The 14,586-nt window shown below is 38.2% G+C and overlaps 1 protein-coding gene across 1 annotated transcript; it reads right to left on the reverse strand.

The window, feature by feature from the left end:
• Positions 1–826: 826 nt before the first annotated feature.
• On the reverse strand, positions 827–14,266 carry LOC111624483 (follistatin-like). The gene is made up of 6 exons (XM_023367330.1): positions 13,903–14,266; positions 6,248–6,436; positions 4,285–4,503; positions 3,135–3,356; positions 1,828–2,055; positions 827–1,752 (listed from the first exon to the last, which is right to left on the reverse strand). Exons 1-6 carry the CDS (start codon positions 13,976–13,978, stop codon positions 1,685–1,687), a joined length of 1,002 nt encoding a protein of 333 aa, XP_023223098.1. The 5' UTR covers positions 13,979–14,266; the 3' UTR covers positions 827–1,684.
• Positions 14,267–14,586: the final 320 nt, after the last annotated feature.

Genomic DNA, 14,586 nt, shown 5'->3' on the forward strand with positions numbered 1-14,586 from the left:
TCGATCGATCTTTGTTCTTTCCAATCTCTCTGTTTTATAGTCGCACGTCATAATACATTTTTTTCCACCCCCGGCACATACGTCTTCCATCTAATGTGTTCGGTACGTCTCTCATTTAATTTCTTTGATTTAAAGTAGTCACTCGATTAACACCAGTCTTTATATAAATATATTTTAAAGATAACATTAAAAAAATATAGGCCTATATTAATTTATTAAATAAGTATAATATCGTCATTTATTACTTTTAACTCGTCGCATTCTAAACTATACTAGGTCAATGTTCTCTTCGTTATTCGCAGGATGTTTTCTGCCTTTGAGCTTCGTTAGTCGTTCGTTACGCACATAAAACTAAACCTTAAGTTCGTATACATATTTGGCTATGTAACACTCAAGAATATATACGGGTATGCAAACAAATAAATACATAATTACGCGTATACACTTAATAATTACGAATGTAAAGACGTTTTTAGTTACGAATTACGCGTACAGTTTATCATTACATATAATACTTTCTTCTACGCGATTCTTCTTCTATAATACATATATTTATGAGAAAATCGATGAGATTTCGGTGGATTTTTCACATTTTTTTAAAGCATTTCGAACGTAATTTCAATAATTGAATGAAATTCCATTTATTTTATTTACATTCGATATGTATATTTTATTAATTGCGTTGTATACACGAATCTTTGGTTGTGATATTGCGAATGTTCCTTTCCTATTGCAAGAGTTTTAAAAGCCGAACATACCGAGAGACTTTAAGTGTAAACAAGGTAAAGAGTAAGGTAAATCGAAATGAAAACAGGCTGAAGACAAGTAGTATTCGTACATCTTTTTATTGCTGTTCCTTAAAGGACGTTTACATTCCTGAGTCTTGATGCGTCGAATACATATACACAACAAGATAAATAAACTGTCATCAAGGTAGCAATTATTTATTAAACAAAATGTGGCACCGACGTAAAAACTATTTTATATACATTAAAAAAAAAAAAAAAAACTAAACGGAGACGACGTGGGATAAATAATGACACCATAGAAGTTATAAGGCTATGAATAAAAACTACAACTTCGTGGAATGGTTCTTTTTTTCAAAAAAAAAAAAAAACATAGAAGACTATACAGTACTAATGGGACGTTTCTTTTCGTAGTTACGTTTTGCACCGAGATCTTCCCGTCTCGAACGTTCGAAACTACAATAAAGAATTCGAATCGTATACTGAATCGGCGTCGTATAACGTACGAATACGAATGGACGACGCCCTGTTGGCACTTTTCGGAGCATTTCTATATAACCTATTTATAAATATTATATATATATATATATATATATGTGTGTATGTATATATATATTATTATTATTATTATTATTACACAATGGTCGAAGTGTTTGTTTGTTTGTTTGTTTTCTTTTTTACGGATGCGTCGATCGGAACTGTTCAAAAATAAATAAATGCTGACGGGAGAGAAGACAAAACTACAAAAGTCGAACGATGACGGACTCGTACACCATTCTGTTGTTATGTACCTCTGTGCGTTTCTTAAATTCGGAAAGTCGATTAAGTCAATCGGGAATGATACTGTACGGAGACGAACACTCTCCGAGGTTCCAATCTCTGCGGAATGGATAGTGGTCACCGCAAGAGATGACGACAGAAGGGAATTCCCGGAAGCGTTACGACTGCACCGTCCCTTCGTACGTTGCTAGAGGTATGGCGTTCAACTCTCGCAGATTCGTAGGCTCTGTCGGAAACATAACGTGGATATATACACAATGTTCAACGTAATTTCCGTCCGTGCGGGTTAGAGCCGACTTACCTTCGCACGAGCCGTCGCTTTGCGTTCGAAGAAGCACCCCCAACTTGCACGAATCCTGCATCATGTGACACCAGCTGGAGTAGGTGAAGTTATTGGAAGCGCAGACCGGGTCCTTCTTGGGCCAATGGCATCGATCGGGACAGGTGATGCAGCGCGGCAGTTTGGTATCCGGATCGAGAAGGCATCTCTTTCCTCGCCTGCACTTCACCGTCTCGCACGTGGCATCGGCTATGGAGAGAAAGAGAGAGAGAGAAAGGGGCGGTTTACATAAAAAAAAAAGAAGTAGGTTGAGAGAGAGAGAGAGAGAGATAACGTCTGGAACGCGGAATCGAGGGACGTGAATTATGGGCACCTTCGTCAATGGAATCGATGTCCTTTATTCCTCGGTAAGAGGAAGAGTATTTACTTTGAGAATGCCATTGTGGCTTTGGACGGCGTTCGAATTAAACGCGCACCCTCCCCCCCGATAACGCCGAGTCGTAATTTGGGCACGGGCCAATAACTAATTAAGAACGTGGATTTATGAGTGTGTCCCGAATAAGCCTACACGCGGGACACCTCGAAATGGGGGAGGCAATTCGCCAAGTCGTGGATTATTTCTTCACTGACAGATTGATAGGACGGCCCTTTAAACGTTCCAATTAACCGCGTGATAAGTGAATCTACGATTTTGCTCCATTATTTGCCCCCTTTTTAAGGCGAAAAACTACTTGGAAAAGTAGTGCCGTCGGATAAACGATTCTTCCAAATATGGACTGGTAGAAAGCGTCGTAAACAACATCCAAATATGTAGCGTGGAGCGGCGAAACGCGCGAGAGTCGAAATTTCGTTTACAACGCCAGTTAACGTCCACGTGATCGGAATAAAGGTATCACACGGTGTTTATTTGAAAGTGAACGACCTTGAAAGGCGTCGTCGACGAGTCGGATTCGAAACGCGGCAGAAGCGAAGAGTTTTTCGTGGGCGTACGCGCAGATTACAGGTGGAAGGACGTCTATTTTTAGGAGTTAATGGTTAAAAACGCGGTGGAAACTAAGAAATCATTAAGGATCCTTTGATGGTTACTAATGCCACGCCGTTGATATCTGAATAATTACTTCCCGCTAATGGATCGCTCGAGTTCGTATCTGTAATTGGGTGAAAAAAATAACATATTAACGTAAACTTAAAGAGAATTTGATTGAGTGGAAGTCGGGCATCTACTCCGGAGACGAGTTCAACGAAATCTTAATACTGGATGCCAGTCGGGACCTATAATCTATTGTTAAATATGTCGGGTTCCCGAATCGATAATAGTTTCGACTTACCTTGACACTTGCCCTTGTACGATTCTTGTATGGCTCGGCCTCTGACGCAGGCGGCTTGGCGGATGTGGCAATAACTGGGATAAGTGACGTTGTCTGCACCGCATAAATAACGTCCCGCGGTGACCGGAGGACAGTGCTGTTTGCATCGAACGCAATGAGGACGAAGGTTCTGATCCAACAGGCACGATTTCTTGCCGGGGCATCGAACGTTCTCGCATGTTTCTGAAAACGAAAACAAATGGCATTGGTAATTGTTGATCGTCTCGCGAATTTCCTCGCGGTAAGAGGGTATTTAATAAGTTCTTTCCGAGACCGATTTTGATGGATGATTCGGTGGCAGTTTTCGTCCAGCTCCGGGGGAATCCGAGCGCGCGCTTCCACTTCGAGTATGGTATTACTAGAAATGAAACAATGGTCGAATCAACAGGTGCTCGAGTCTCGGGAAGAGTATCAGGTGGAGTCTTTGTCCTCCGGTATCGAGATATATCTATGTTCCCACAGACAGACCAGACAGCTATAGGTGGTGTCCGTCTGGAAACTCAGACATGGGGGGAGGAAATAACACCCAGTGGTATTTAACAAAATACGCCAGTTCCTTGGGAAGGGGCCTTATATTTCTGTCTGGAAGATCCCCTCAAGGACGTCTGGTCCAAATACGACACAAAGAAAATCTGACGTCACGACAAAATAAAGAGCATTGTGACTGGACCTACGTAAGAAGAAATAGGCGTGTATAAGAGTAGGAGCGAAAAAAATGATAAAGAAACACGGGAGCGAGGTTTTTGGCAGTAAACCTCGGTGATTTACGTGTGAAACTATGTTATCTCCAGGTGTGTGTGAACAAACAGTTTTAACGACACCATCGCGGCACGACCATCTATCAATATTGATGGACGATCTACCGATAAGCGCGGGGCTTGACCAATTATTAGGTACGCTCGATTCCGTACCGATCATCTCGGGATATCGTTCGGAACAGCCCCAGGGTATTCCACTTTCGTTAATTACGTGACACGGAGTGGCGGTTATCTTCCACCTTGCCTATAATGAACTCGCAATATCAAACATAATGAATTTTCTGTCTGTACAAGTTTCAAATATCGTTTTATCTTACGAGATAAGACTCCAGAAAAAAAAATTTTATACTCACTTTGGCACCGCCCGAAATAGGCGACGGCCAACTGCTTGTCTTTTCTACACTGTCGTTTCAAAAGGCGACAGACGTGTCGATACGAACGTCCGTCCGTCCCGCACACTTCCCCAATCTCCCATTTTCTCTTGGTACATTTCGGTGCGCACACACATTTTGGCTTCCTATTTTTAATGATACACTTCATGTCTTTGCCACATTCCACTCCCTCGCAAGAATCTGCAACAGAATAAAAAACCCTCCAATTAATGATTTAACAAAATGAAACTTTTTTTTTTCTTTCTGCCCGATAAAAATAAATTCTTTCTTTCTATTTTTACGAGTCGAAACAAGTGTCAGTTCTATTTCTGTTGAAGAAACTGTAACATAAACCAAAATTCTCTTTTGTAGATGTTTCCGAATTTCCACTCCAGTAAATCTCGAGATAAACAACATTTGAGAAAACAAATGGCACCTTCTCCCTTAACGTTCGCACGTACCGTTCCAGAACGTTGAACTTTTTTCGAATTAATAACATTGTATGAGAACAAAAACGGAGTTACACAATATCCCGGTTGTTTACTACGCGCCACTAGAAATGAAATTATAGCCGCTCGAGATAAATAGCGCGTAACGAAAGTTTTGATTACACTCGGAAATCAGTAGTAACTGCCAGGAGGCTCGTTACGGTAGCAACCAGTGGTCAGACGGAACTATCTTTTACGTAAAGTCATTTGAAAGAAGTTGACAAGCGATTGAATAAGCTAATCCCACTCTCGGGCACTCCCTTACTCCATTCCGAACGAGTAACAAAAGAGAAGGGATCGCATGGCTATAGCCAATACGACGGGAAACAAAAAGTTTCCAGGTAACGGGCACGGATTTAACGACAATGGAAAAAGGACAGGTCGGCGGGTGATCTTCTAGCCAATAAAAATTAAAATATATCTTTGGAGAGAAAGAGGGACCCGAGACAATGAGACCGAATGGCACACCTTGGTCACAAAAGAAGGTGTACACTCATTGTTCGCTATAATGAGTTGGTTCCGTCGTTAATGCGAAGGTGTCGAAAACCTTTCGTTTAAGACCAGATGTCGTTTCGATTTTGAAAAGACAAAGTTTAAAATTAGCAAAAAAATTAGCCGGAGAGAGATTTATGATGGTTCGCAGTTTCATTTCTCGACGTATTTTGGGACTCATAAATCACCTTCGTTTTTTACTTTGGCCCAAGGCTATATAACAACTAAAAAACTTGAAAGGGAGTGCCAGAAAAATGATACTCGGACGAACGGTAATCACTCTAAGTGCGTTTTAAGAACTAGAACTGCGTAGGTCTGCGACCAGAAGAAAGACTTATAAGGAAAACTTTTTGCAATTCTTTCTTTTTTTTTTAATCACGAAAATAGCAGACAAATTTTTATAAAAATCGCCCGAAATTCATTAAAGGTGACAAGTTAATCGTAGGGAAAAAAATCCGGTAGTGATGCCGGAATATTTTAAGACAAAGAAGAGAGCGAAAATTCAAATTCCGTAACATCATCTTATCAAAATCCTATAATTTTCGTAAATTATACTTAATTTCTATCGAAATGAATCGGGACAGGATAGTGTAAGATCTCTCTTCTCATCCAAAAAAGTACTCCTGTTCAGCAACTTATTCTTTGTTCTACGGTTAAACTATGGAAACTGGAAATTAAAAGAGAATTTCATATGTATTTGCGATGCAATCGAAATTATCTAAACAACAATTGTGAATACACAGTGTTTTTACTCGTAAGTAAGTACAAATCGCACGATTAAATATAAGTAATTGAGAGATGGCTTCACTGCAAACATTCCCTCACACGGGTTTACTTCCATCTTTTCTGTATTAACCGGAATTTAGTTGTTATCAACTTGTCTTCTTCGGAAGATTCACAGATTAAATCTAAATTAGAAAAAGAAAAAAAAAAATATATGGGAATCTGAAAGCGCATTGACATACCTTTACAGGGTTGGCATCTGACCCCTCCGCCGAACATCCTCCAAAAAAATAAGTCGCCGGAACGTAGATCTTCTTCACTCCACGCCGTCGTCGCACTCCCGTCGGAACAGCAATCTTCTTTCAAAACGTGCGTTTTTAAAATTTCGGTGCAACGTCCATTTTTATCTACAAAACTCCAACAATGGCCCCCTGAAAAAAAAAGACCAATCGATCGAATTATATATTTGCATTTCGCATACACAAACTTAACATTCGCGAGCACGAGGAAGGAGGGGTGGTGGGGAAAAAAAATACACCTACCATTTCGAGCATACTTAAGAAATTAAAATTTCAAATATTTTAATAATCGGATATTCTAAATATAGTTATAAACGAGTTAATACAAATAAAACGCGAATATTTAAATAAACGTATTGTATTTAAGGTTACTATTATTAGTAAAGTACGAGTTCGATACGAAATTTTATAAATAGAATACAGGGAAGACTTGGCATAACTCGAAACGGTCCTAGGTATTTAGCTGATTTCAAGGACTAGTATTTTCGGCAGTATTCCGACAACGACGCCATCGTCCAACTGTCGGCATTCTGTCTGTTCATCACCACGCATAGTAAAGCACTCGCTCGCCGTTCCTACCTTGACAATGACCTTGACGTCATCGAAATCACCTTCCGTTTATAGTGTCGACGAGAGCCTCTTCTGTTAAACAATTTCTAGAATTACCTTGCTAGGAAGAACGACGTCGGTGTCTTTATAAAGTCAAAATATTCCCACCCCATACGAGAGCTTATAGAAACTCGTATTTTATTATTTACAATTCATCTTAAGCATTAGTGCCACGCAGAACCCCCGAAATGACTCCGATGTTGACATCATTTTTTTTTGGCCCCGGGAGATTTAAAATAATATCCGAGGGTGGAGTTTATAGAAGGGAAATTTTATTGTTTAGACGGTCGATTCGAAATTTTATGATGTTGAAGGGTGATTTATCATCTTAATTTAAGTCTAACGATCTACGACTTTTAAAGTTCGAATCAAAAGTAATTTTGATGAAACTTGAGAGAGATTTTTTTTTTGACCATCGTTCTTCGAGGAATCGTGCTAAAACCAATGAAGGCGGATGAGAATATTTGGATAATTGCTATCGATTTGTTGATAGATTTCTAGTGTAATAATTATGACGCGTACATATTTTGCATTCCGTTGCCGGGCCATCGCCATTAGAATGCCACGCGGGATGCCATTGCTCACAGAAATATAGATAAACCCCACACGGTGATTTATACGGCGCTCGAGAAATCAACTCGGACTTAACCAACTGACTATAAATTGGCTGATTTGCTATTTCCTCGTGTTAAATGATAAGAGAAGATCACCGACCTCGTTAATACTTACCCTTAACATAAGAATTCGTCTAATTTACAGAAAAACGCACCCGAGGAATCTCGTTTCGCACGTAATTACTTTTATATCGTATTCATAAATTATAATAAATGTGAACGACGGTTTATTTCACCTAGTCTGGTAACACGCGTAAGCCCACAAAATCACTCGACTTCTTTATTATGGACCGAGGATCGTGCAATACGTCTTAAAAGTCTCGGAGGATCGACTCGACCTACATTTTCACGCAGTTGAGAACGTAAAAACTGCGGGAGACGAGACTAACTACGAAGCGAAGAGGTATTTATGAAAAGGTAGCAGACGGCTTGGCGTCCTGCCAACGTCACACCGAGAAAACAACCGAGACGGGGTGACAACTTGTCTTTCCTATGGTTTGACGCTCTGGCAATGCACGAATCGGACGAGGACCACTCTTCCAGACGGAATTAACAATCTTATTTCGGTATGGTTCGACTCGGTTTTCCGTTTACGGACGAAACGAGGGACACTCCACGCGTCACTCTTGTTTTCCCAGTATAGAACCGAGAACGTGAGATGTTGGAATATGACCAAAATTCTAACTGCCGGCGCGTAAAACCTGCGTAATGACAGCCAGACTGTCATCGGCTGTATGACCATTAATCGTTACTCCAACAATGAAGTACGTTAAGTAAGAAGAATCACTTCGACAAACGATGGGCTGCCATTATGGAATTTTGTTTACTTCCGCCACCAATTTCGATTTATAAATTGTCGATTCTTTCGATACCGAAAACAATCGACACTTTTGTTTTGTTTACCTAATATTCCCTTTCACTGTTAACGTCCTCGTGTTTACTCTATCGAGCTACCAATCTATAAACAAACTAAATTTAGTCCTACTACAAACAACTTTCGTTAGGTTCGTTTCTTACGAAAACTCGCCACCCTTTTGCAATAAACTTGGCAACCGAAATTTAAGCAATTTATTATCGTCATTGTTATACGTGCAATGCACAAGGCTAAAAAAAAATTCACCCTTTCAATTAAAATATTACAAATTACCACGTATTTTCCTAATTAACACAATTAATTTATCAAGTATTAACTTTCACACAAATCTCCCTTGGACTATTTGTAATTATAATTAATTTGATTTATTCCACAGATTTGTACGTACCATATCAATCCTCAATAGCAATAATAAATAAATAAAATTTGAATTTACTACTACTACTACTACTACTACTACTATTTAATTTTACGTATGACAAAATCTTATCTATACAACACTATATCATATAATTATATACATATATCAAAGAGGAAGAGAATCAAAGTTGATAACAGTTTAACTCTCTTCCTTTTCGATATAACTGTTACTAAGATCGTCAGATTATATATACATAAACTATATATAACCGAGTAAGATGTCACTCGGTCATCTGTTATAAACACTATGGCACTTCCGGAAGCGAACAACTCCTATTACATAATACCTACAACATTTTCTCCGCAAGAGAAACGTTTAAACACTGTCAAAATATTGACTTTACCTGCATAAATAACGAAATTATAATCCAAACAAAACCGAAATGGCATCTTTAAAAATTAAAACGAATATTTTTATTCGCCTTACACGTTTAATTTGATATATAACCGATTGTCAAATTGTAATTCTTTCCGACACTTTATTTGTATTTAGATAACCTACTGAACATATTCGATATAAACTGAATGCAGAAACAAACACGTCTAACGGAGAATAACTCGCTCATATGATTTTTATATTCAAAATTATTGATTTGTATCAATAGATACAAAATAGATCAATCAATAGATACATATATCAATTAGATATTTAGATCAAACTTCAAAAGCAATTCACCTGAACAGTGCTTAGAAAGTAATAAGACTTTCAAAGTTATAATAAAATCTCTCTGTTTTTGATAAGAAATATAAGCATATGTTAATAGTATTATCGTCTCCATATTAAGTTCTCCATCCAGATAAATACCGAATAGAAAAATGACTAATTTTAGCCCGAATTCCTGTATATTTAAGTATTAAAAAAGGAATTCTACATCTAAAGTATTTTATAAAATCGGAAAAAGTCCAAGAACAAAGCAGTCGTAAATCTATGTTTACAAGCAGGTGTGTCTACAGTTTAACAATATAACGATTTATTTATACACCTTTGTTATTTTAAGCTTTTTACAGATGACTTATTTAAAAAAAAAATAAAAACGACACCATCCGATGGTAAAATTTTAACGAAACGATTATTAATTAAACAGAAACGTGGAAGTAATTTCCTGGTAGGATTTTGACCGAATCTTAATGATACGTAAGGAAAAGTATAAAACCTCATTCGTTAACGACATTAACCGCTGGAAATTGCGAATAAATAAATAAATGAGAGAGAGAGTTTCTCCGCGTAGCGATGTGACGCCAATCGCTGTTTATCAAAGAAAAACACGTTCTTCCGGGAAGGGATTAAGCGGGTGCCAACCAAGGCGTTGTTGTGGATACGACATTCCCGAGCGTGAATGATGGAATAACACAAACAGAGGCCAGTGACCCGTTTGTTCCACGCAATCGGCTGGCAAGCAGCCAATGACAGAAGACCAATAGGGATCGCTTTACTCGGTCGCGGGCAACAATATATCTCCGACTGACCCACTGCGAGCGATAGGGGCACGAGTACATATTATATCGAACAGTTCTGTAATCGACAAACCTCGACTTCCTTCCACAGAATTTACCATCTGTGAACGATCCCTTCTACTTCCAGATGGTCGAGGGGTGTTACGTTACCGAAAACCGTGCAGAAACCTATTGTTTTGCTTTCTCTACTTCCTATTTCTTCATCATTAGAAACGCTTTAGTGAGGCTACACCTTTAAAAACACAATCTACTTTCGAGGTACGAGCTCTAGAGTTCATTGCTACCAAATTCGTGTCGTTACATAATTCTTCCTCCTCGCTTCAATCTTCACATTTCCTAATGAAAACATCTGCTAACGAAACAATGGACTTTTTTCATCGAAACTTTATATCTTCGACCGCCGAGGAAACTCTGTTCTAAAGATCTGTCCACGAATTTGTGTTGCAAAACGCTCTTAAAATACCATTCTACTTCGGATACAAAATGTGAAGATTGCAGAATTCACAAAGCTTTTTTTCACGTTGCTCTTTTTAAAATACTGATTTTTATAATATAAGTTTTAATCTCAATACGAATTTTCGGACTGTGGTTGAAGTATTTCAACATTCGAGACGTTCGTTGTAAATTCTGAAATTCGACAGTTTTATAAAATAAAATCATTTAAATGCTCTTGATATCTTAAGAGTACATTGGTTTAGATCCGCGCTTCCCAACGGAGTGTATTGTCTCCCCTTAGGAGTCGATAAAACATAGCAAATATATAAAATATTTCATGTATTTTTTCGCTCTCAAAAAAAAAATTCAGAAAGATGCCTTTTAAAAATTACTTGTATGTACACATGTATTAATTAAATTATACCCATAATATTGAAGGGAATCTATGAAAAATTTTTCCATAAAGGGGGTCGATATATGAAAAGGGAACCTCTGGTTTACATTAATATTCGCATTGTTACTACTAAAAACAAACTATGCATGAAATCTTACAATGCACTCTTACAAAACTGTGAGTGAAATTATTTAATTTTGATTATCAACGCTTAAAATGTTGTTATAGAGATTACATCACTGAAATTCTCACCGAATAAAACACAATGCAAAGATTTATGCCTTTTGCAAGACTTCTAATTTACTTTGATCTCCAAGAAACCTCGATTACTCCCACGAGCTCGAATTTCAAGTTAACAAAATAACAGATGCGAGCATTTTATTTTCCTCACACCTGCTCGGTGAGGGAGGATTTTTTTTTCTTTTGAAAAAAAAATATATATATATATATATATAAAACACTTTTTCTCGCTGCAAATAGGCGTACTTTGAAAAATGACTCGGCACGGAAAAATTTACAAAGGACGGGATGAAATAATATTGACAACAGCGACAAAACTATTATGGAGAATGGCCCTCGTAGGAAAAGAAGGCCCCGTATTTGAAGAATATAATAGATTCGAGAAAAATAAAGAAGAAAAGCGTGTTATTTTTTAAACTTATACCTTGGAATCACTTTTACAGAAGACAGTCGTTACGGGAGGTTATACCGAAGGAAAAAAAAAAGGGACTTTGATCCACCGAGTTTGTGTAATGTTTGTATGTCGTAGCGGAGCCAAAGTTTAATAGTTATCGTGAGAATGTTATGGCACACTATAGAAAAAGAAATCTAGTGATGGCAACCGAAAATACCTTTAAGTTTGAACCAGTCAGAATTTTGAACCGGTTATTAAACATTTGGAGAATATAGTAACAGCCAAGCAAATGCAAACTGTTTACTTAGCAAAGTCTAAACTGGATTTCGGTTTATAACAAACAAAAATCCTCTCGAATTTAATTGAAAAGGGAGGTGGAAAACCGGTGTAAAAACATCTATAAAAATCGCTCGTAATCAAAACAACAACAAACCGTTCCATAAATACTAAAATAAACGACCGACGATTACATTCTAACGTCAGATATTTAAATCTAGATCACATGTTAAATTTCGAGACGATTTATAATATCTTTTGAACGGGTTCCAAATCATTTTGCTGGCGACGGCATAAACAGACGACCTACACCTCGGTACCAAATCATACATCAATAGTCTGGGAGAGATGAGAATAGGAACGGTGCCAAATCACTGCAGGGTTCTATCGAAGTGCAGGTGCATAATGAATTGGATATAATGCGTAAGTACTAAAAAAAAAAATATATATATATAAAAGAAAAAGCCGACCTTCTGTAAACACGTTTATTTTTTTTTCATACTAGAAGCTCGATCGCTAAACAAAACACTGTGTAATTTTTTTTTATCCCGAAGAGACTTGTGCTTTTCGTCCAGACGAAACGCTTAAGATAATTTCTGAGAGATAAACAAATTATTTATAACGGAACGACACGTCTGAGTTACGACGAGTGGAAAGGGGTAGTTGAACAGTCGTTAACAGCAGTAACAAGGACGAAGATAACAACGAGAGTTGAGTCAGCCGATGGCGAAGATAATAAGACAAGACAACTTCAAAAAATCATTCTGCACATGCGATAGTATATTATAGTATACGGGCGTAACAAAAGTGTATCGGTAACACAAATACTCGTGTCTCCAACCGGTAACGATATTCACCTATCTACGGAAACATCGCTTTGGAATTTATAAAAAACCGGATACACCCATTCGAATTTATAAAAGCATACCGTACACCGATTACCGTGTCAACTTATAAATTCGATACGTAAATAACGTATCTTTTCATCGTTACGCATACGCCATTAACAGCAACGTAACTTAACGTGTAAAATATATATTTTTCAAGATCTGTAAAGTTCGAAATTGCCACAATTCGAATATTTATAAAACTTTATGGTGAAGCAGCAAGAACAGACCCAAATTTTAGCGATTTTTATCAATTAAAAAAAAATATATCCAATTAATTTACTTATCCATGGTCACTTTTTAATTGTAATTAAAACAACGAAAAAGACTTCGCAAAGTTATGAAAATGAAAGTGTATTTATTATATAAAATCCGAGCGGATATAACACAGATTTCTTCTAGACTAATTCCAACAAATATGAAAAATAGAAAACCCAACGAAACCCTCCAGACGAGTTAGAATTAAACGCACAATTTGTCATTTCTTAACACAGGAATGAGTATAAGATAAATGCAAACACGCGAGTAAACATTCGGACATCGCACCGCACATTTATCATTTGTAGAAATATCTCATTTATTTTATAAATATTCGAGGCCGATCGAGCGTGTCGTAAATACACACACGACGTTCTCTTTCTACACGAAAACAATTCGCCACGAACGGAGACGAAAAAGAGTAATTAATCGCTTCTTAAGAAGGTCATCCGATCCTCCAAACTTCTCTCTTTCTCGCTTTCTTTCTTTTATATATATCGCTCCGACGTAACAAATGAACTTTTCTTCGTACCGCAAGATAAACATTCCTTTACATTTATATATATAAAGAAACACTTGTATATACATACGCACACCAGCTTATATTCTTCTACCGCGTTAAACGTTGGCGTGGGAAGAAGAAGAAGAAGAAGAAGATCGCTACGTCGCGGCGAAATTTCCAAAGCGAGATTATTTCTCGCGTCCATACGTTAGCAACGGGTTAAGAACGGGTCGAACTTACCTTCGCAACAAGCGGTCATGCTGAGAAAGGTGCAGAGGAGCGCGATCCCGATCGAGCGACTCGAGAGAGGACGCATCGTGACTTGGCGCTAGACCGACCGTCAGGTAATCCCCATCCGCTCGTAGGTGCCGTAGTAAACGGGGGGACTCGTCGACACGTGACGGCGGTCGAGAGGCGTGCCGTCCACCGACCCGCCCTTTCATTCACGCGCCGCGTCCGTCCATTCACGACCGAGCGTCGAGTCGGTCCGGTCCGACCTCGCCATTGGTCGATCGGGGCGACGCGGCGAATAACGGGACGGAGCTTGGCGTCGCTCTTCCCCGACTGCGTCCCGATCGTCGCGCCACGCGGCGGACGGACGAAGCGGCATCGCGAAATCCGCAATTAGATCCGGTCCGGCGATGACCGCCATTTGAGGCAAAAAAAATACGCTAGTAGAAATTCCCTAAATTTTCCCCGTCCGTGAATTAAATTAACAAAAAAAAAAAATTTTTTTTTCTTTTAAATCGCGGAAAAATCGTTGAAATTTACGTTCGAAAATTCAATTATTTATATATTTTTTTTTTTCAGGTAATTTTTGTCTGGTACGTAACACCAAACTACGCGAGATTTCTAAATATAGAAATAAAAAAAAATAAATAAAAATAAAAAAAATAAAACACTATCGACGTTCTATTTTACGTA

Source organism: Centruroides sculpturatus, unplaced genomic scaffold, assembly GCF_000671375.1.
Source record: "Centruroides sculpturatus isolate CEXI.00-Female unplaced genomic scaffold, Cexi_2.0 scaffold286, whole genome shotgun sequence".
Lineage (NCBI taxonomy): Eukaryota > Metazoa > Arthropoda > Arachnida > Scorpiones > Buthidae > Centruroides > Centruroides sculpturatus.

Coding starts and splice junctions, on each gene's coding strand:
- LOC111624483 (XM_023367330.1), bottom strand. CDS start 13,978: ATGCGTCCTCTCTCGAGTCGCTCGATCGGGATCGCGCTCCTCTGCACC. Junction 2,056..3,134: donor GTACAAGGGCAAGTGTCAAG/GTAAGTCGAAAC, acceptor TTCTCTCCATAG/CCGATGCCACGTGCGAGACG. Junction 1,753..1,827: donor AAGCGACGGCTCGTGCGAAG/GTAAGTCGGCTC, acceptor TGTTTCCGACAG/AGCCTACGAATCTGCGAGAG.